The sequence below is a fragment of the Amblyraja radiata genome, chromosome 38 (assembly GCF_010909765.2).
Source record: "Amblyraja radiata isolate CabotCenter1 chromosome 38, sAmbRad1.1.pri, whole genome shotgun sequence".
Lineage (NCBI taxonomy): Eukaryota > Metazoa > Chordata > Chondrichthyes > Rajiformes > Rajidae > Amblyraja > Amblyraja radiata.
Window position 1 is genome coordinate 6,120,103 of NC_045993.1, and position 20,833 is coordinate 6,140,935.

General features: G+C 42.5%; 1 protein-coding gene across 7 annotated transcripts in view; it reads right to left on the minus strand.

The window, feature by feature from the left end:
* Positions 1–277: 277 nt before the first annotated feature.
* ep300 (E1A binding protein p300) overlaps positions 278–20,833 on the minus strand; it is an 82,983-nt gene continuing 62,427 nt past the window's right edge. For 2 of the 7 annotated variants that reach the window (XM_033013254.1, XM_033013250.1), the window contains exons 21-32: positions 20,569–20,625; positions 19,877–19,954; positions 19,666–19,733; positions 18,511–18,661; positions 15,967–16,113; positions 14,743–14,856; positions 12,871–13,036; positions 10,868–11,035; positions 8,090–8,251; positions 7,947–7,955; positions 4,522–4,815; positions 278–3,432 (exon numbers count right to left, since the gene is read on the minus strand). In XM_033013254.1, coding sequence (XP_032869145.1) covers positions 1,144–3,432; positions 4,522–4,815; positions 7,947–7,955; positions 8,090–8,251; positions 10,868–11,035; positions 12,871–13,036; positions 14,743–14,856; positions 15,967–16,113; positions 18,511–18,661; positions 19,666–19,733; positions 19,877–19,954; positions 20,569–20,625 — 3,703 coding nt within the window. In that variant the 3' untranslated portion in view covers positions 278–1,143. The remainder of the gene's footprint in view (positions 3,433–4,521; positions 4,816–7,946; positions 7,956–8,089; positions 8,252–10,867; positions 11,036–12,870; positions 13,037–14,742; positions 14,857–15,966; positions 16,114–18,510; positions 18,662–19,665; positions 19,734–19,876; positions 19,955–20,568; positions 20,626–20,833) is intronic. The other 5 variants (XM_033013256.1, XM_033013253.1, XM_033013255.1 and 2 more) reach the window with 4 other exon arrangements.

The following is a 20,833-nucleotide window of genomic DNA, read 5'->3' on the forward strand; positions in this document are numbered from 1 at the left end:
AAAATGAATAGTTGGAATAAATTCTAGTCCTGGTGATAAGTGGAGGGACACCGTTTGGGGAGGATTTTATTACAACATGTCCGCCTTCTGTCATCAGCCCTATTAAGATCGCCCAGAAGAATGTGCAGATCACCTGATTAGGGCTCGCTGTCCACCAACAAGACCACGGGATGAATAATCTACAAATCCAGACCACCAAAAGAAAATACAATTTTGTTTTACATTCGTCTGAGAAGCACCATAACATGCAGAGAGCATCCATTAAAAACAGGCAGTGTCGCTGTTGCACACAGTTTATTCAACAATATGGTAAATAAGAAAGAAATCAATTTTAGCAGTCTATACAGTGATCCAAAGTTCATATTTATAAGTAATTATCAATAAATTGCATGATTTACACGTTTCTGGATAGGTTTTCTCTCTTTTTCTGCTTGCCCATTTTCAAGTTTTACACAGAAGTCTGAAAGAGGAAAAACCAAGGGATGTTTTCAATAAAATCAGCCACACAGTTTTTTTTTCTAAAGGATCCTTCGATAGTCTCACCAAAAAAAATAAAATAAAAAGTAAAATGTCACCATTAAACTGAAAACCCCCACAATATTCTACATCTGCAGGACATTTGGCAGCTGCCAGTTTGTGCAATAGTCTCTCATTCTACCTGTACAAATTATTAATACTTTGAAATTTCTGTTCAAACCCTTGTATAGAAATGAAAAAAATTAAGGGAAGAAGGGGCTACACAAGAGGTATGGTAATCCACTGTCGTCAAATAAACAAATGTATACAGTAACGCAGGCTGTATTTTTGCTGTGAAATGCTTTGCATTAATGGACAATGCTTACAAGATTCTTTGAAGTTAGAAAATAAAAATATGAATTCAACTCTCCTTTTAAAAAAAATGTAGGTATGGGCAATCTGCAATTGAAATAACAGAATAGGAAAACAAAAAAAAGGACTGGCTGTTGACCAGTTATAACAAAAAATATATTCTTTGTATAATATCATCCCTCAGTTTTTTTTTCCTCAATAAATTGCAGTTTGTTGAATTCTGGGACAATTGTCCTCCCTAGAAATTTCAAAATTGTTTTTTTCAGTACAAAAACCCTAAGTAAAGACGAAAAATGAGAATTTGCTCCCAAAATGCTACAAGATGTCTAGTGTATTGTGATTAATGTTTGTGCCTGTTAAGTCTGGGTTGTCAGAACCCAAGCCAAGGTCACTGGCGGCACCATGTAAGCCTGCCATTCCAGGGTTAGCAAGTTGGGAAAGCATTGCACTCTGGTCCGGAGCTGTAAAATGTCCTTGATCCATTGGATTTGCCTGGGCAGCTACCATTCCCGGATGTGGGGAGTTAGTCTGTGGCGAGACATGATGTGGAGACGGTTGAGGTTGCATCCTGGGCGACGGGCTGGAATGAGGTGGTTGGGACTGCGGGCGCGGTGAAGGAACGGGCTGCGGCGACCGTACCTGGTTGCTAAGAGAGGATGGGTGCTGGCCCTGGAGGTGAGGTGACTGAGCCTGGCCAGGGAGCATGTGCTGCTGCGGACTCATGGAGTTGGACTGGACTGGAGAACCCATCTGCTGCTGCTGCTGCTGCTGCTGGAGAATTCGCTGCTGGAGGGCCTGGTGGAGGCTTGAAGTGCCCTCTGCCCCCATTCCTGCTTGCGGAAGTTGGCTCATCTGTCCCATGGGTTGCCCCACTTGGCCCATGGCTCCCTGCTGCATGGGCATATGATGCTGTATCCTCTGTTGCTGCTGCTGTTGCATGGGATAACCAGAACCTTGAGGTTGTTGGAACTGATTAGCCATTCCAGCAGCCATACCAGGGCTCGATTGCTGTTGCTGCTGTTGCTGCTGTTGCTGTTGTTGCTGCTGTTGCTGCTTCTGCTGCTGTTGCAAGAGCTGTCTTCGCATCAAGAGCTCCCGGAATTGGGAGTTCATACTGGGATGGCTCATGTTCATGGACTGTCCTTGTGCATTGATCACACCTATGCTTTGTTGCTGCTGCTGTTGCTGCTGCTGCTGCTGAGGCATGTTGGGCCGTTGAACTCCAGGCTGCATGGGGCTCATGTTCTGCATGCCTGGGTTGCCGTGAATGACTTGTTGTCCCTGAAGACTCTGCTGAGCCTGCATCCCTGGCTGGGGCTGCATTCCTGGCTGCCCCTGCATGCCTGCCTGGCCCTGGCTTCCTTGATACCTGGCTGCCCTTTGCTTGATGAAAGCAGCCATAAGCAGGGGGTTGGAGCGGAGAATAGCAAGCACTTGCTGTTGCTGCATCTGGGAGCTTGGGGACCTGAGAGTCCGCAGTAAGTCCTGCAGGGCTCCCTGGGGAATGGCACCTCGATTGGGCTGAGGCACTCCTGACGTAACTTGGCTCATGGGTGGCGGCGGCTGGGGTTGCATGTTCATTTGCAGGGCTTGCTGGGTCATCTGCATGACTGGTCTCTGCATTCCTTGTGGATGCTGCTGACTCTGGGCCATTCCAGCTTGGGCCCACTGTACCTGCTGCATGCTCGCTGGTCCCATTCCCTGATCAGCATGAGATGGGACTCTCTGCACCTGCTGTGGGTTCATGCTCATCCCAGCCATCTGATTCATGGGCGCAATGTGGGGGTTCATTACGCCGGGCCGTTGGAAAGGCTGCTGCTGTGCCATCAAACGCTGAGCATCAGCTGCTCTCTGAATCTGCAAGGCCATTTCCACTGCAGCTGCTGGTGGTGGAGGCTGTACAGGTGGTGTGGCCTGCGTTGCAGATATTGCCTGAGTCGGCTTGCCTTGAGGTATAGGGGCCTGCGGTTGACTTCTAGCCATGCTGGTGTAGGAAGGCATGGTAGACGGTGGTGTAGGTTGGGGTTGGGGCTGCGGCTGGGGCTGTGGTGGAGCTGGGGTTTGGGGTTGAGGAGTCTGTGGGGTGGTGGGCTGCTGTCCTGTTGGTGTAGTGGGAGCAGTGCCACTCGGGGATGGCAAGCTTTGCTGTCCGGCGCCGCCTCGCTGCATGGTGGCCATCCTCCTGCGGAGCATCTGGGCTTGCTGTAGACGGTGCTGGAGCTGCTGCTGACGGAGCTTGTGCTTGATGTTGAGACAGAACGGCACAGGGCACTTGGTCTCTTGGCAGTGCTTGGCATGATAGCAACAGAGCGCAATAAGCTGCTTGCAGATTGGACAGCCGCCATTGGTCTTGCGTTTGCATCCCTTGGTGTGCTGCACCACCCTCTTCATCTTCTGGCAGGAAGGCAAAGAACAGTTGGCATTGCGGCACTGACACGCGTGGACCAGTGACTGAATGCAACGCTGTATGCTCAGCCGCCTTGAATCTCCAGTGCTAGCTTCTGAACCTTGCGAGTTGCTCTCATCATCCAGGCCAAGGCCAAGCTTCTCCATCTTGTGTTCATGTCCTTTAGTGTTAAAGCAGTTGACACAGAGGTCATAATCCTAGGGCAAAGAAAAACAAGATGGTTCAACTCCTGCATCTTAACTGGTGTACAAAATCATTTATTCTCAATTGCTCATAAACAGCAATCGGACTGGATTATGGCTGAGCAAATTTTGTTTGTGCTACTTTGAATTTGGGACGTTTAATGGTGATTTAATTATACTTGAGGAATAATCGGTGTGGGTGTTTGCAGAGAACTTGCAATCCTTCTGGTTGCGACAAGTAAACAATTACAAAAAGGGTGGCAGAATTTGCATGCCTTAAAAAGGTGAAAAGTACAGGAGCAATTAAAATAGTCAAAAGTCTGATTAAGGGGTATTAAGGTAAATTATCAAGTGGATCAAGAAAAGGATAAATGGAACCAAGATACAGATCAACCATTGCTTAAAGAATGGAAGAGGTTTGAAAGGCTGAACAGCTAACAAGTAGCTTTTGACACCAAGACAGTTTAAATTGGTAAAAGAACGAGCAATTGTTAGTGAAATATTCCATATGCGATCTAATTTCTGATCTAAGTAATGGAATGAGCAGCCACAAGGCCTGGTTTTATAATCCCAAACATATATTTTGATTGAAGGTGCAGGACGGAAACAGACCCTTTGGTCCACCGAGTCCATACTGGCCATTGATCACCCGTTAACACTAGTTCCATGGTTGCCCACTTTCTCATCCACTCCCTACACTCTCGGGGCAACTTTACAATCAATCAATCAGTTTTATTCAGGGCGATTAAGTTACAAACCCGCACGTCTTTGGGATGTGGGAGGAAAGCAGAGCACCCAGAGGAAACCCGCGTGGTCACAGATACTGCCTGTAAGGGAAATTCATTTCGTTGTCTCTAACTGAGACAATGACAATACATTTGAATACAATAAATTTGAATACAATACAAAAACATGTACATTTTACACACACAGCAGCCAAGGTCAGGATGGCACCTGGGTGCCTGGTGCTGAGAGACAGCAGCTCTACCAGCTGTATCACTGTGCTTCAATTGATATTTTTTATATAGGAATAAAAAGAGCGTTAGTACATAATTCTATACAAATATGAAACTGAAAAAGAGTAAATGGGAATAATAAACTAACATTATTCCGCACCTCACAAACAGTGCAGTGCCATCTGGTCTCCACGTGGTGCTTGCACTCATTGCATGTGTATACAAAGCGATCCTGGCCCTGGTTGTGAAGCTCCACCAGCATGCACATAGTTGACCACTTGGCTCGTCTCAGCGATGAGAACTCCATGTGCTTGTCCCTTGCCAGTGTGAGAAAGGCATCGCGTCCATCCATCAGGTCACAGGCGATGAGAGGATCAGGATCTAGGATGGTTGGCAATGAGTTTGAGTTGGGACCCGCAATCAGGCGGATCACAAAAAACACCTGCGGAACAAGATCGATTAGACAATTAGAATTCAAGCCAAACATCATCATCAGACCCAAATAAAAATCTGAACGTTTATTTAATTTGTAACAGGTACAAAGTACCTAACTGGTTGATGATGACACTACTACTGGAACTAACAGACATCTTACTGCCTTATCAAAATAATTCTCAAATTAGCACTATATTATGGCTTGAAATGCATTACACCAACTAGTTCCAATTGTTTAAGAAGGAACTGCAGATGCTGGAAAATCGAAGGTACACAAAAATGCTGGAGAAACTCAGCAGGTGCAGCAGCATCTATGGAGCGAAGGAAATAAGCAACGTTTCGGGCCGAAACATTGCCTATTTCCTTCGCTCCATAGATGCTGCTGCACCCGCTGAGTTTCTCCAGCATTTTTGTGTACCTTCAACTAGTTCCAGTTGTTCATCCCATGTGCAAATTAAATACTTCCAGACTGCATCCTAATTCTATTTAAATTTTTGTTTGTTTTTTTTGTTTGCAGTTAACAGATTTAAACCTTTTGTCCAACCAAATGTCTATTTTTATTTATTTTCAGAGTTTCCTTACAGATTGCAGTAGACATTAGATTTATAACAAAGAGTGCAGTGGAAAGTTTTACAATCAATTCAATGCATACAGATTAATTTGTCTGAAAAGTGCAGAGGGTAAGTGTATTTCTCTCAATCGGTTGCCAATGGAGTTCAAATTGGCAATGGCTCAACTCCTTGAATGGGCCTAATGGTTAAATCTGCAGAGGGAAAGGCTCTCTGCCAACCACATCTGCTGTACAACATCGCCCTCCAACAACAAAGATCCAGGACAAGACCCAGGAAAATATTTCCATTTCCCTTAGTACGGGAGCCTCCTCCCAGTGGAGGCAGACACTGACGATGACATTCTGCATCATGTTCAATGACCATCATAAATTTTGTTGACAGAGGAAAAGTATCTGAATATTGTGACCCTAAAACTGTGGTTAAACTCATGGCCTTCCCACCCTCCAAGCTTCCGAGTAGTGCACCACTTACAGCACCAGAGAGATATCACCACCTTATCCCCGCAAAACCTTCCAAATCCTCAAACAGGATAAATGGACCAATGTCCATTTGAGTCCTCGCTACCTGATGAGCAGGCCAACATTGTTTATATGCCCAACCTCACGACAGTCTATTCTGAGGCCCATCACAAGAGAAAATGACCAACTTTCTCAAAACCACCTTAAAATAAAATGCAACATCTCAACCGAGTCCTGAGAACTTCAGACCTAAAATGTCAGAGCATTAAGAGCCACAAATCCATTTGTCAGGAGCACAGAAGCCCAAAGAAAATGGTGGAAGGAGCTCACCTCCCAACCTACTCAGCTTCTCAGCAAAGCATCTCCTCACCTACCTGCGGTAGACTCAGCAGGTCCCACATTGGCTTCATCAGCCACTGCAGAGCTCAAGTGGAAGCAAGTCATTCTCAACCTCAAGGGATAAACCAGGGGAAGATCTTTCTTGTTGCAGCATGAAAACCGAGCATCTATTTTAATGCAGGGACTATCACTGCTACACATGCCCTCATACAGCAACAGAAAAGTAAACATTGGCCATTATACAGTGCATTCAGAAAATATTCAGACCCCTTCACTTTTTCCACATTTTGTTATGTTGCAGCCTTATTCTAAAATGGATTAAAATTCTTCTTTTTTTTTTATCATCAAACTACACACAATACCCCATAATAAAAAAGCGAAAACAGGTGTTTAGAAATTTTTGCAAAGTAATTAAAAAGAAATAACTGAAATATCACATTTACATAAGTATTCAGACCCTTTGTTGAGGTACTTTGTTGAGGCACCTGTGGCAGCGATTACAGCCTCGTCTTCTAGGGTTTGACGCTACAGGGTTGGCACACCTGCATTTGAGTAAAGTCTCCCATTCTTCTCTGCAGATTCTCTCAAGCTCTGTCAGGTTGGATGGGGAGCGTCGATGTACAGCTATTTTCAGGTTCCTCCAGATGTTCGATCAGATTCAAGTCTGGGCTCTGGCTGAGCCACTCAAGGACATTCACAGACTTGTCACAAAGCCACTCCTGCGTTGTCTTGGCTGTGTGCTTAGGGTCGTTGTCCTGATGGAAGGCGAACCTCTGCCCCAGTCTGAGGTTCTGAATGCTCTGGAGCAGGTTTTCATCAACGATCTCTCTGTACTTTCCCTCGATCCTGACTAGTCTCTCAGTGTCTGCCGTTGAAATACATCCCCACAGCATGATGCTGCCAACACCATGCTTCACCGTAGGTATGGAATTGGCCAGGTGATGAGCGGTGCCTGGTTTCCTCCAGACGTGACGCTTTGCATTCAGGCAAAAGTGTTCAATCTTGTCCAGGCGGCCAGCTCTATTAAGAGTCCTGGTGGTTCCAATGTTCTTCCAGTTAAGAATGACGGAGGCCACTGTGCTCTTCGGGACCTGCAATGCTGCAGAAATTGTTTTATACCCTTCCCCAGATCTGTGTCTCGACACAATCCTGTCTCGGAGGTCTACGGACAATTCCTTCGTCTTCATGGCTTGGTTTTTGCTCTGGCATGCACTGTCAACTGTGGGGCCTTATATAGATGGATGTGTGCCTTTCCAAATCATGTATGATCAATTTAATTTACCACTGGTGGACTCCAATCAAGTTGTAGAAACATCTCAAGGATAATCAATGGAAACAGGATGCACCTAAGCTCAATTTTGAGTGTCATAGCAAAGGGTCTGAATACTTATGTAAATGTGATATTTCAGTTATTTATTTTTAATTACTTGACAAAAATTTCCAAACACCTGGTTTCACTTTTTTATTATGGGGTATTGTGTGTAGATTGATGATAAAAAAAAAAAGAATTTAATCCATTTTAGAATAAGGCTGTAACGTAACAAAATGTGGAAAAAGTGAAAGGGTCTGAATACTTTCTGAATGCACTGTATATGGAAACAGTGGGGCTAGCTGGAACACCAGCACCATTGCTTTGGTTCAAAGCAGCTAAAGTAGCTCAGTGGTAAATTCTGTCTGCATAGTTTGTCCATCAAAAAATGTTTTCGATGAATGTTCATGGTATGCAGGTGTCTTCTCACTTAACCTTTGGAGGGTTTGTGGATACATACTTTAGAAATCTAATGGGCACAGAAAGAGGAGGAAATCAGAGGGGCAGCATATTCTTTATTTGATACAAGGAGACATGCAGAACTAATGAAAAAGAAAATCAGCAATTACGCGCAAAAAGACGACAGGAACAGCAGAAACATACCTCCTTGTGCTTTTCCATGGTGGCGTAGAGTTTCTGGGAGAGGTCATTACACACATTGGGCATTCCTGGTTTCTTCTTGTTACCTCGGCTCAGGCTGCTCTTATTCTTGCTCGTTTTCTTATTATTCTTTTTCTTTGCATTTTTGCTGTCTCCCTTTTTCCCCTGGAAAGATGCAAATAGATAGTTACAAAATGTCAATGTTTATTTTAATTTTGAAAAGTTACATCAAACGCAAATTCACTTCAACCCAGCTCTCCACTCGAATGGAGCAGACAGGAAGAATTCAGGGCAGAAGTGAAGCAAACCTGGCAATAAGACGGGTCTTGCATATCCATCACCTCCTCACACACGCTGCCGTTTAAAACAGTACAGCTGAAACATATGCCAAAAAATCACCAACAGATCTCAGAGTTCAGCAAGAGGGAGCATACTACAGGTACTGCAGTAGTACCTTTGTATTGTGACATTTTCATGCAAGAAAAGGTAATGCGAATCATCATAGCTGGTCAGGCTTTGAATAAATGAATATAAATGTTACTTACTTTCAATAAGAATACAAGAAAGAGGACACATCCAGTGTTATGTTTTATGGAAGTGCAATGGTAGTTCTTTTTACAAGAACATAACAATTTAAAACATTATCTAGGCTTCATATCTTATTACATTCAGACTTAGAAATCCTAAGAAACCCATGAGTGTGGTTTTACACTTTAAAAGCCGGAATTAATCTTTGCATCTTAAGTGGACCAATGTGTGCTAGCAAGGATTAGGTTGCTCAAAGCAACTTCCATTTCAGCGTTCTGATGTTCAGTTGGTTTAAAATGTAAATTGCAGAATAGAATTTCACATGCAAAATAACCATCACTTAAGGGGCTGTCCCACTGTACGAGCTAATTCAAGAGCTCTCCAGAGTTAAATAAAAACAAAAGAAAAAACTCGTGGTAAGCACGTAGAATGTACGTAGGAGCTCGGGACGTCACTTAGCGGCTCGTAACGCTAATGGCAGGTACTCGGGAAACGCGGTAAGCTCGTGAAGATTTTCAACATGTTGAAAAATGTCCACGAGAGCCCCGAGTACATACGAGCGGCTATTACCGTAATTCTCCGAGTTCGAATCAGGGGAAACTCGGGAGAACTTGAATTAGCTCGTACAGTGGGACAGCCCCTTTATTTTTCATACTTATTTACCCTTGAGAATGGGCGTTTTTTTTCGTTAAGAGATACAGTGCGCAAACAGGACCTTCGGCCCACCGAGTCCGCACCGACCAGCAATCCCCACACATTAACGCTATCCTACACACACTTATACCAAGCCAATTAACCTACTAACCTGTTAGTCTGTGGGAGAAAACCGAAGATCTTGGAGAAAACCCATGCGGTCACGGGGAGAACGTACTAACTCCGTACAGACAGCACCCCTAGTCGGGATCAAACCCGGGTCTCTAGCACTGCAAGGCAACAACTCTACCGTTGCGCCACCGTGCCGCCACTGCAGTCTCTTGGTTCAAGATCTCCATGACAATGATGAAGCAATGATTTCCCAGTCAAACAGTCGGCATGCTTTTAGTTGTGGTATCTCAAACCCCCCCAAAGCTAAGAAAGAAATGCCTTCGGCTCGGGAAGCAGTATATCCTTCGATTTCGATCTCTGCAGCAATGCCCAAGATGGGAGATTTATTTTAGTTTTGAGTGACAAGTCTTTTCAAAGAGGGGCAGCTAAAATCGTTAATAATGCGAAATATGACACCGACCTGTCGGAAAGGCGTCTTTTTGTTTAACTGTGGTAAATCAGAATTAGTTGAGAAACGTAGGAGGCTCAATGATTTCAACATGTGTTTTAAGCTTTTTTGATTTTAACCATTTAGGTTTAAATGTGGAATGGGTATTCAAATGTTCAGGGCCGTGAGATGCGTTGGATCAGCGATAGAATGGTACATAATTTCCCTGGGTGAAGGGACAGATTGACAACACATGATTTCTGATTGTCACTCATGTGAACCATTGCTCAAATGTAACCACATACAACCAGTTTGTGATATTTCTGTTACTCTCTTTGCAGACACTACTACAGGGGTACTAGTGTCTCTGTATATGAGCAAATTTAGATTCAGTTTAATCTCACAATCAAACAGCATGCCATCGTTAAAATACAGGTACTGTAGCTAATTGCTGGTCCTGTCAGCTTGCAGACTGTGAACATGAACACAGTCCACTCATTTCCAAATGAGCATTGGATATTAAGACAGGCCAGTTGTTTATTGTGGCATTTGATGGAACGCAATAAAAAACCCCACCAAGTTCCACGGCACTTCTGCCCGAATACCAAACTTTGGGTAGATAGCGGGTGTATCAAGTACATCAGGCGAGAAGAAATTCTGGAAGCTCAGACATTTCAGTAGCTCTATTTGGAAATACTTAAGAGATACTTTTTGTGATCAGAAACAAATGGTTAACAAAACAAAACTTAAAGTCAATGCTAGAAAGGGAGACTCGTTGCCCGTAACAATTTGCACTCGACCCCATGGGAATTCTCAACAGCATTACTGTAGTCCCCAGAACAGCTCAACAGATGGTAATCTCTCAAACTACCAGATCTAGTGTAATTTCCCAGACTTGGGCACATGGGAAGAGGTATCATTTATTTTCTCAAGCTTCATTTTTCCTTCTTTAATCGACTTCACACTCGCCATTTTTCCATGGCCAGAGCCTTTGTTGGGGCACCAACTGATGGGTGTCCACAGTGCACTGGTTTTGATAATGAATGAATATCACAACTTACATCAGTGCTCTCACTGGAAGTGTTATTTTCCTCTCTCTTACGCTCCTCTTCCTCTTGCTCCAACTCTTTGATACTTTCCTCCAACACATTGGGCCAAAAGTCACCTTCAAAATAGGGCAACTCTTTTGCACTTGTCAGTCTGTCTTCTGTTGCCTGCTTAAATATGTCCTGCGAGAGAAAAGTACATTGCAAGTTCCTCAATCACGCATTGTATTGTTTAGTAAGATCACAGTGGCACAAACAAGGAACTGCAGATGGTGGTTTGCAAAAAAAAGACAAAGTGCTGCAGTAACTCAGAAGGTCAGGCAGCATCTCTGGAGAACATGGATGGGTGTCCTTTTGTGCTGGGACCCTTCTTCGGATCCGATCCGAAACATCATCTATCCATGTTCTCCAGAGATGCTGCTTGACCCACTGAGTTACTCCAGCACTCTGTGTCCTTTACATGATTAGTCACTTTACAAGTTGCAATCTAATGTACAATATCTTATTTTACATTGTAACAATTTTATAATTTACAATTATAATGATAAAGTTATCATTTTTAAAAGTAAGACAACCGGTTGTCATTGAGAACTAAAATATCATTGCTGGAGCTTTGGGTAAATTGCTGCAACAGGGTACGTAAGAAAAAGTGTGAAAGAGTAACCGGACATCTACACCAGATAAGATTGTGGAAACAAAGATAACAAGAGGCGTGGAGACAAGAGCGAAAAAGCATCAAAACCAGAAAATGGCATTGAGAAATAGAATAACGAGGACAATGAGACAATGTATGTGCGGTTTGACTGAATTAATCATGTGGAGGCTTGATTGAATTATTTCATGTATGTATCTATACAATGTCTTTGAATCAAAGGCAGCAAGCCAAACTGAACTCAATGAGAACAGAGGAAGGAGCACCAATCCAGATCAAACGCAGTCAGCCCGGAAACCCCTTGACACTTACAGTGGTTGTCCAAGATGGGCCCATTTATTTTAACCACAAAAGTGACTGAGTTATAAGAACAATAAAAACAATTGACATGGCAACGTCGCCTATTTCCTTTGCTCCATAAATGCTGCTGCACCCGCTGAGTTTCTCCAGTACTCTTGTCTACCTTCGATTTTCCAGCATCTGCAGTTCCTTCTTAGACATAACTCTGAACTTGGATTTAATTATGGATTAAATAATATTTTGATCTGATACAATTTTAATCATTGTGCACCTTTGTATCAATAATAATAATAACCTTAGTGCAACAATATCAGAACCAACAGACATTCACAAATGTTACAGAGCTTAACTTTCATTTCTGGGCTGTTGGCCAGATGGACAAAGAGGCTGGGTTCTGGGTGTGAAATCTCAGCATTTATGTCAACTGGAAAACCACTATTCAGCTCCGCCGAGGTTATTTAGTGCAAGGGGATGGCCGATTGTCAAGAAGCCTCTAAATGAACGATACCCTGGTCTTGTTTAGCATCTCTGGCTCAGCATGGGACTCAAGGTGGGGAGAGTAGTAATGAACATGGTTAACACTGCATAAACAATTGTTTTCTTAACCCCAAAATTGACTGCTAAGCAGGTAAAGGTGTTTGGGGAAGCAATTAAGTTGTCATAACTCCGCAAGCATGGAAACTCCGATAAGAGTTGCTCAGTATAGAGTTTAAACTCAGTGAAGATGGAGGAATGGCAAAATATCTTCCCAGTTTTTACCTCTGTTTTTTAATGTGCCCCCAAACATTTTGTTTTAAAATCACATTATTTATGAGCTAGCTTTCAGCTGTTCTCTTCAAACTCCTTCCCTGTAATCTTTTAATTCTCATTCAATTTAATCAAATTCTTGACCAAGCTCTGGGCTGGGGTTCCAACTTTTCCTCTTATGACCCTGGAACATCAAAAGGAGATTTTTCTATTTTAAAGTCACTACAATACAAGTAGAAATAGTCATGGCTGGAAATGTGCATCCTGATAAATCAGTAGCTCTCAATATTATAATGACAATAAACACCACGCACAATACCTTATAGTCATGAATTATTCGTTCTGTCACTGCCTTGTCCAACATCTTCTTGTACCATTCCTGCAGTCTTTTGGGTTTAGGGATTTTCTGATCCAGTGGATGGCAGTGAAAAATATAATCATCGCCTTCACTTGGAGGACAAGCCCAAATGTGCCCAGCTGTGTATCTGGATTGGATTAAAAAACATGAAAATAAGCGCAAAGCCAGATTAGGATCTCGTGCTCTGATACAGAGGAAAAAAATGCATGCCAAAAAAAAAAAGTTGGTTCTACCCGCAAAAGGAATGTGTACTTTGGGTACTTTCAACATTCCTGCTTGATAGTTAGACAGGGAGCCGTTTGGAAGCTCAGCACTTGCACTAGGCAACTTCCCCCTTTTTTGGTAAGTAACCAGGAGCCATAAGTTACTTTTTCTTTAATGAACCCATCAGTTGCTGACAAAACAAAAACTAGATACATCTACTTAACGCACATGGTTGAAACATATAGCAACAAACTATATTTGACTGCTTTTATCTTTGAATCATCTTCTTAAAGGGCCTGTCCCACTTTCACGAGTAATTCACGAATTCTCCTGGGTTTTCCCCTTGATTCAAACTCGCAGAATGTTCGTAACAAGTCCGTAGGAGGATGTAGATATATCGCAGCGGCCCGTTATGCTAGCAGTAGGTACTCGTGGCATCAGGTAACCATATAACAAATACAGCACGGAAACAGGCCATCTCGGCCCTTCTAGTCCGTGCCGAACACGTATTCTCCCCTAGTCCCATCTACCTGCACTCAGACCATAACCCTCCATTCCTTTCCCATCCATATACCTATCCAATTTATTTTTAAATGATAAAACCGAACCTGCCTCCATCACCTTCACTGGTAGCTCATTCCACACAGCTACCACTCTGAGTAAAGAAGTTCCCCCTCATGTTACCCCTAAAATTCTGTCCCTTAATTCTCAAGTCATGTCCTCTTGTTTGAATCTTCCCTACTCTCAGTGGGAAAAGCTTATCCACGTCAACTCTGTCTATCCCTCTCATCATTTTAAAGACCTCTATCAAGTCCCCCCTTAACCTTCTGCGCTCCAAAGAATAAAGACCTAACTTGTTCAACCTTTCTCTGTAGCTTAGTTGCTGAAACCCAGGCAACATTCTAGTAAATCTCCTCTGTACTCTCTGTATTTTGTTGACATCCTTCCTATAATTAGGCGACCAAAATAGTACACCATACTCCAGAATTGGCCTCACCAATGCCTTATACAATTTTAACATTACATCCCAACTTCTATACTCAATGCTCTGATTTATAAAGGCCAGCACACCAAAAGCTTTCTTTACCACCCTATCTCCATGAGATTCCACCTTCAGGGAACTGTGCACAGTTATTCCTAGATCCCTCTGTTCAACTGCATTCCTCAATTCACTACCATTTACCATGTACGTCCTATTTAGGCAAGTCGGGACGTTTTTTCCAGCCCGATAAAAAATGCCCATGAGTTAAAAAAATGGTCAGTTTGAAAGAAATTGCAACTTTTTCTCGTAAGGAGGGCATCAAGATAGTCGTGGGAATTCGTAGACATGTTCGTAGTAGTTCGTGAACATAGTCGTGGAAGGTCATAGGAGTCTGTAGATTACTACGATCTTGATTTTTTTTTTAGGTCCTTTAAACTCGGCAGAGGTTTTGAATTAAGTCGTGAAAGTGGGACAGGCCCTTAAGTCAACTTGCAATGTAATAAAACCCATACATTAAATTCAGCTCCGAGAGGAAATAGAGATGCAAAGCCAATATGTCAAGAAAACGAAAAGATGATCAAATGTTAAATGAAAAATAGACTAGGAATATTTCATTATAATCACAGCTACACCTAGTAAACACTTACCCCAACTTTCTTACATATTCTAAGTATCCAATCAGAATTTCGTGATAGACAGCTGTTCTCAGACATCGAGGGCGGAAGAAATGTACACTATCGAGGTATGATATGTACACACGTCTGTAATGGAAAATAAACCGTTTAGCATCTTCAAAACCATCAAAAATAATTTTCAAGTTAGAGTTGCCTTCACTGGTTGTTTTATTGTGAAGTGTTAAATCATTGATATTCAATACAAGACAGAAAGTGGACATCAATATTAATCATACATGATCAGAGCACACTTAAATGTTACATTACAAAAACATGTCGTTTAAAAAGCTAATACAGACCAGAAAGACAGACCATCAACCAATAATCAGGCTTCAACCAGAATATTCTTCATCTTTCAGTAATTTAAACTATATTGTAAGAGAATGAGATAAAGTATTTTTACAGCAAAAACTATCTGCTCCAGCAAGTTCATATTTCCACTAACTCAGAAACAGAGCATCTCTTGAATCTTTTCACATTGGCTGCCTCAATGGCTTTCCACAGCAATTTAATAATGTATTTAAATCCCTGCAATGCGAAGTTTCGAACTGACATTCCACTTCAATTTGTTTACAATCTTTAAAAATCTAGAATAATTGAGTCATGATTTTAGAGTTTAAAGAAACAGCATGGAAACAGGCTCTTTAACCAGAGATCACGCCTGACCATCAATCAACCGTTCACACCAGTTTTGTGTTACCCACTTTCTCATCCACTCCGTGCACACTTGGGGCAATTTTCACAGCCAATTAAGCTACCAACCTGCATGTCTGTGGGATGTGGGAGGAAACCAGAGCACTTGGAGGAAAGCCATGCAGTCAAGGGGAGCACTCAAGATCAGGATTGAACCCGAGTCTCCAGCGCTGTGAGGCAGCAGCTCTACCAGCTGATAGAGCCACTAATTCACAGCACCAGAGACCTGGGTTCGACCCTGACGTCAGATGCTGCCTCTGTGGAGTTCGCATGTTTTCCCTGTGATTGCTCCAGCGGATTCCTCCCATATTCCAAAGACGTGCAAGTTTGTCGGTTAATTGGTCTCCGTAAATAGCCCCTTGTTTGTAGGGAGTGGATGCAAAAATGGAATAACAAAGAACTAGTGTGAACGGGTGTTAGATGATTGGTGTGGACCTGGGGCCGAAGGGCCTGTTTACATGCTGCATCTTTGAAACTTAAAACTAAAATTAAACTGGAATTTACCTTTGATTAGGTGGAGGACAGTCAGAACCGTACTCTTGCACATGCATGCCAAAGAAACACACATCCACACCGTCAATCTCTTCAAAGGCAAACAAAGCTTTTGTTCGATAAGGAAACGACTCAGCCATCTCCCCATTATCAACAAACCTGTAAGTAAAGACAAAGTAATTAATAAAGGTCCCTGAAGTTTTGGGGATGTATCTACAAATGTTTAATTTGCTGTATTATTACCAAACATTGCACATAGATATCATACAGATTCAGCATTACACATAATCCCCACCATTTTGTTCAGGAGATGCTACACTTGTCGCTTTACCTCCCCCCTCGACTCCATTCAAGGACCCAAGCAGTCGTTCCAGGTGCGACAGAGGTTCACCTGCACCTCCTCCAACCTCATCTATTGCATCCGCTGCTCTAGATGTCAGCTGATCTATATCGGTGAGACCAAGCGTAGGCTTGGCGATCGTTTCGCCGAACACCTCCGCTCGGTCCGCATTAACCAACCTGATCTCCCTGTGGCTCAGCACTTCAACTCCCCCTCCCATTCCAAATCCGACCTTTCTGTCCTGGGCCTCCTCCATGGCCAGAGTGAGCACCACCGGAAATTGGAGGAGCAGCACCTCATATTCCGCTTGGGCAGTCTGCACCCCAGCGACTTGATCATTGACCTCCAATTTCCAGTAGCCCTTGCTGTCTCCCTCAGCCCTCTGGCTCCTGCTCTTCCTTTCTTCTTCCCACCCCCCACACCCCCACCCTGCAACAGTCTGAAAAAGAGTTTTGGCCCGAAACGTTGCCTATTTCCTTCGCTCCATAGATGCTGCCGCACCCGCTGAGTTTCTCAAACACTTTTGTCTATCCCCAGTTATTTTGCCAGGTGGACATAACCAACAAGGGGTGCATAACTGGATGCTTTGTAATCAATCTTTCAATGCTCATTATGTATCACAGACATGCCTTCCTAATAGGTAGGCACTGAAGTTTTTCAGTTGAACCGCGAATAGAATAACTGAAGATCCAAAGGGAAAATCTGGACTTTTTTTTGCAACAATAAAATGTAAGCTGCATACCCAGGTATTCACTATTTAAAACAAAACTATCTGCCATCGAGTCCCGTATTTATTGAAACATTTCACCCTCTGAGACAGCAAACTACTTCTGATCAAAAACAAAGTGCTGGAAGAACTCAGTATCTGTGGAGGAGAAGCTCAGACAATGATTCAGGTCAGGAGCCTTTATTAGACTCCTTAAAAAATGACCCTTTCTCCTGTTTTCAACACATCATTAAAAAAAACTGGACCGTCGTTCCTCTGGATGCCTCCAAGCTGGAGCCACTAACGCTGGTGGGTCACACTGCCCTTCCCTTGTCTCACATTCTATTCCAACAACATCAAGGATGGGTACAAATCCATACATTTGTGTGATTCCACAAAAATAGTGCAAAATAGTGATTTTGAGAAGAAAATATGTTGTTTCCTAGATGAGTAGGAAACATATGCCCTCGGAGATTAAAGTTTGTGCATCTGGGTTAAAAAGAAAACTTGATTGTGTTTTGTTATTGGTTTGGAATAACCTGGACCACTAATTATTCTGATGAGTGTAATGTTCAGATATCAGGAACCAGCAGATCTTGTATCTTTCTTTCTTTTATTTGTTTAATATAATTTTATGCAATGGTCAGGTTGTCAGAGATAGCTTGGTCCACTATGCCTGTGCTGCTTCTCGGCTCTTTTGTGAGCAAGGCTCTTTCAATCCCACTGTAACTGGCCCCACTCATGAACTCCATTCTTAAGAGTTTAGTTTAGTTTAGCTGATTGTCACGTGTTCCGAAGCATAGTGAAAAGCTTTTGCTGCATGCTAACCCAAGAGTCATACAGTGTGGAAACCGGCCCTTCAGCTCAACTTGCGCACGCTGACCAACATGCCCCATGTGCACCTGTCCCACCTGCCTATGCTTGGCCCATATCCTGCTAAATTTATCCTATCCATGTACCTATCCAAATGTCCTTTAAACTTTGAGAAAGTCTACCTCCTCTGGCAGCTCACTCAGTATACCTACCACTTTTTGTGCAAAAAAAAAGTTTCCCCTCAGGTTCCTATTAAATCTTCCCCCAATCCCCCCTCCCTCACCTTATGTTCCTTATTAATGGAATACAATATAACCCACATTCATTCCGGCAGCAGTCTGGAAAGTGGCAGATATTTTCATCTCCCCTTTCTCCCACTAGCTAGCTTTCGGGTGTATTTCATCTGATTCGCCTTTACTATTTCCACTCTTCTAAATTCAATGATCTTCTCCTGTCACATTCTCAACCACGCCACAGCCAACAACACTTGCGCTGACGTGGACATAATCACCAGTCCTACTGCTGTATATTTGTACCCTACCCTGCACTCTAAATCTCCTTCTCCCAGATATTCATACTCGTTACCATGCCTCGGATGCTTCTCTTTTGTGGAAGGTGTGATAGATATACGAGTAATTGTCATATCTGTATTTCAGTGACCTTTTAAATTCACAATCGTGCAAATGGATGCTCTCACCTCGTCTTCATTCCAGACTTGACTTCTACAGTTTTATCTGAACTGTGCACCACCCGAACAGTGCACTCACCAGCCTCCGGATGGTTTTGCCTGCGGAGGAAGTCGTTAATACGGGTTTCTAGGTAAATACCCAGCTTAGTGGTTGGTAACCCTGAGGGGAAAACAAAAAGTTTTTGACACAATGTTACTGCATTCTCTGCATTTGAATGTTACACTTCTGTAAAGAAAAAAAGAATCAGATGCACACCATTCAGCAGTGGGACATTTCACAGGCAATGTACATCATAGCCAGTCAGTTCCTTCTACAATGTTGTCGTAGTTACTCTGATTTCTCCAGCAGCTGCAGCGGTATCTGTTTCTTATCGTCCATGACAGAATTTTTCTGGAGCTGTACCATTGAGAAGGAAGTCTGAAGAAGGGTCTTGACCGGAAACGTCACCCATTCCTTCTCTCCAGAGATGTTGCCTGTCCGGCTGAATTACTCCAGCATTTTGTGCCTAACAAATATTACGTTTCTTATCGTTCATGACAGAATATATCTAGATCTTGCGAAAATGTAGACCTGAACTGTTTCATAGGATGAGTTGCAAATGGACTTGAATATTGCATAATAAGCAAATAACTCCATTTTGAACTTTTAATAGAAGGACATCATTAAGTTTATGGAGTCAGAGCTATTTAACTAGGAAACAAGCCCTTCGGCCCAACTCAGCCTAACCGAGCCAATCCTACTTGCTCGCACTTGTCCCATATTCCTTCAAACCGTTTCTATCCATGTACATATCCAAGTGAATGAAGCAGCTCAAGATATTTTGGGTGTGTGACTTTTAATACCACAACCATTTCCCTTGTGTGACTTCATCTACTGAAGCGTTTTCCCCTTGATGCTCGTTGACTTCAGATCCTCTGGGGCTTCTTGATGCCACACTAGGCCAAATGCTTCATTGATGTCAAGGGAAGTGACCGTCTAACTTTGATAGATTTAAATACAAGTAATAGGTGAGAAACCACAGCTCTACCAGACACCCACAAAACCTCATCTCTTTGGAGGATAGTTGTTTTTTTGAAAGGGAGACATTGTTTTGCTAGACAAGCACAACAGCTTTTAAAGATGCATCGGTTTTACAATCACAATTCACAACCAAGTGTACTTACTTTTTGCACAGAATTTATTTTCTTTCCTTGTTTTCCCGGTTTTCTTTAAACAGGGATCACAAACAAAACTGCAAGAGGTAAAAGACGACTAGTTACTAGGACTTAAAAAGTTGAAACGGATGGTCTATTTGCATGCAATAAAACAGGTTGTTTTTTTAAACCCCTTCAAATGCAAGTAACTCTGCACATATGTATGTAGAATCCAACTTACCCTGAGGGCCAAATAAGTTCATGGTGAAGGACACAGATCTGATGCATTTTCCGACCACATTCAGTACATTCAACAAATCTGCAGAAACATGATACAGATGCCGACAGGAGTTAATAAGGTAATATGCTTCTCTCACCTTAAGAAAAACGGGGAGAAAACGTGAAGCACGGCATCTTTAGAGTAAAATGCTTACTAGAGAGAAAAGGGGTCAGCTTGGAAGCCACCCTTCTCAATGGTACATCAGCAAAACCAATGAATGGATTAGATGTCCATCCATTTCACATATACTTTAAAATGAGGACCAGGAATACTTAAAAGTTCTCAAAAGAAAAATGTTTGCTATTAACATAAACTGATTGGTTTTGATTTATCAAACAGGAATTATTTACTAGATAAAGCTAAACCGTTTTATAATCTTTTCAGAGCCAATCTCAGACTGTGCAATTATGCATTTGCTACTGGCAATTTACTCAAAGTTGTCTACCTTAACTATATAAATTTCCAACACCAGCTCAGCAGGTACATTAGCAAAAAACTTCAAAACAAAACAGGACAAAAAAAAAGATGCAGAAAAGGCGGCAAATGGAAATTAAATCCCAGCAACAGGAAACTTGGGCACGGGGATTAGAGTTTCAGGATAAGGTCAACAGTTACCCGATTAAAACAAACCACTGTCTTCAGAAATCACTTACACTTCAGGATCCAGTGTATCATTCTTCTTCTTTGAGAACTGTTCCTTTGAAATAGTCCTAAAATAAATGAAAATCTGAAGATATAATAGAATGCAAGAAATAGCAGTGTGATGCAATTGTTTAACGTGATCATATCTAGTCTATATACCAATATCTTATTGCAATTTCATTTATTGATTTTTATTAAAGTCTTTAGCTCTAGGAACTGGCAAGCACAGAATTTATTTCACTGGCAATGAATGCAAATGCAATACAAATTTCACCA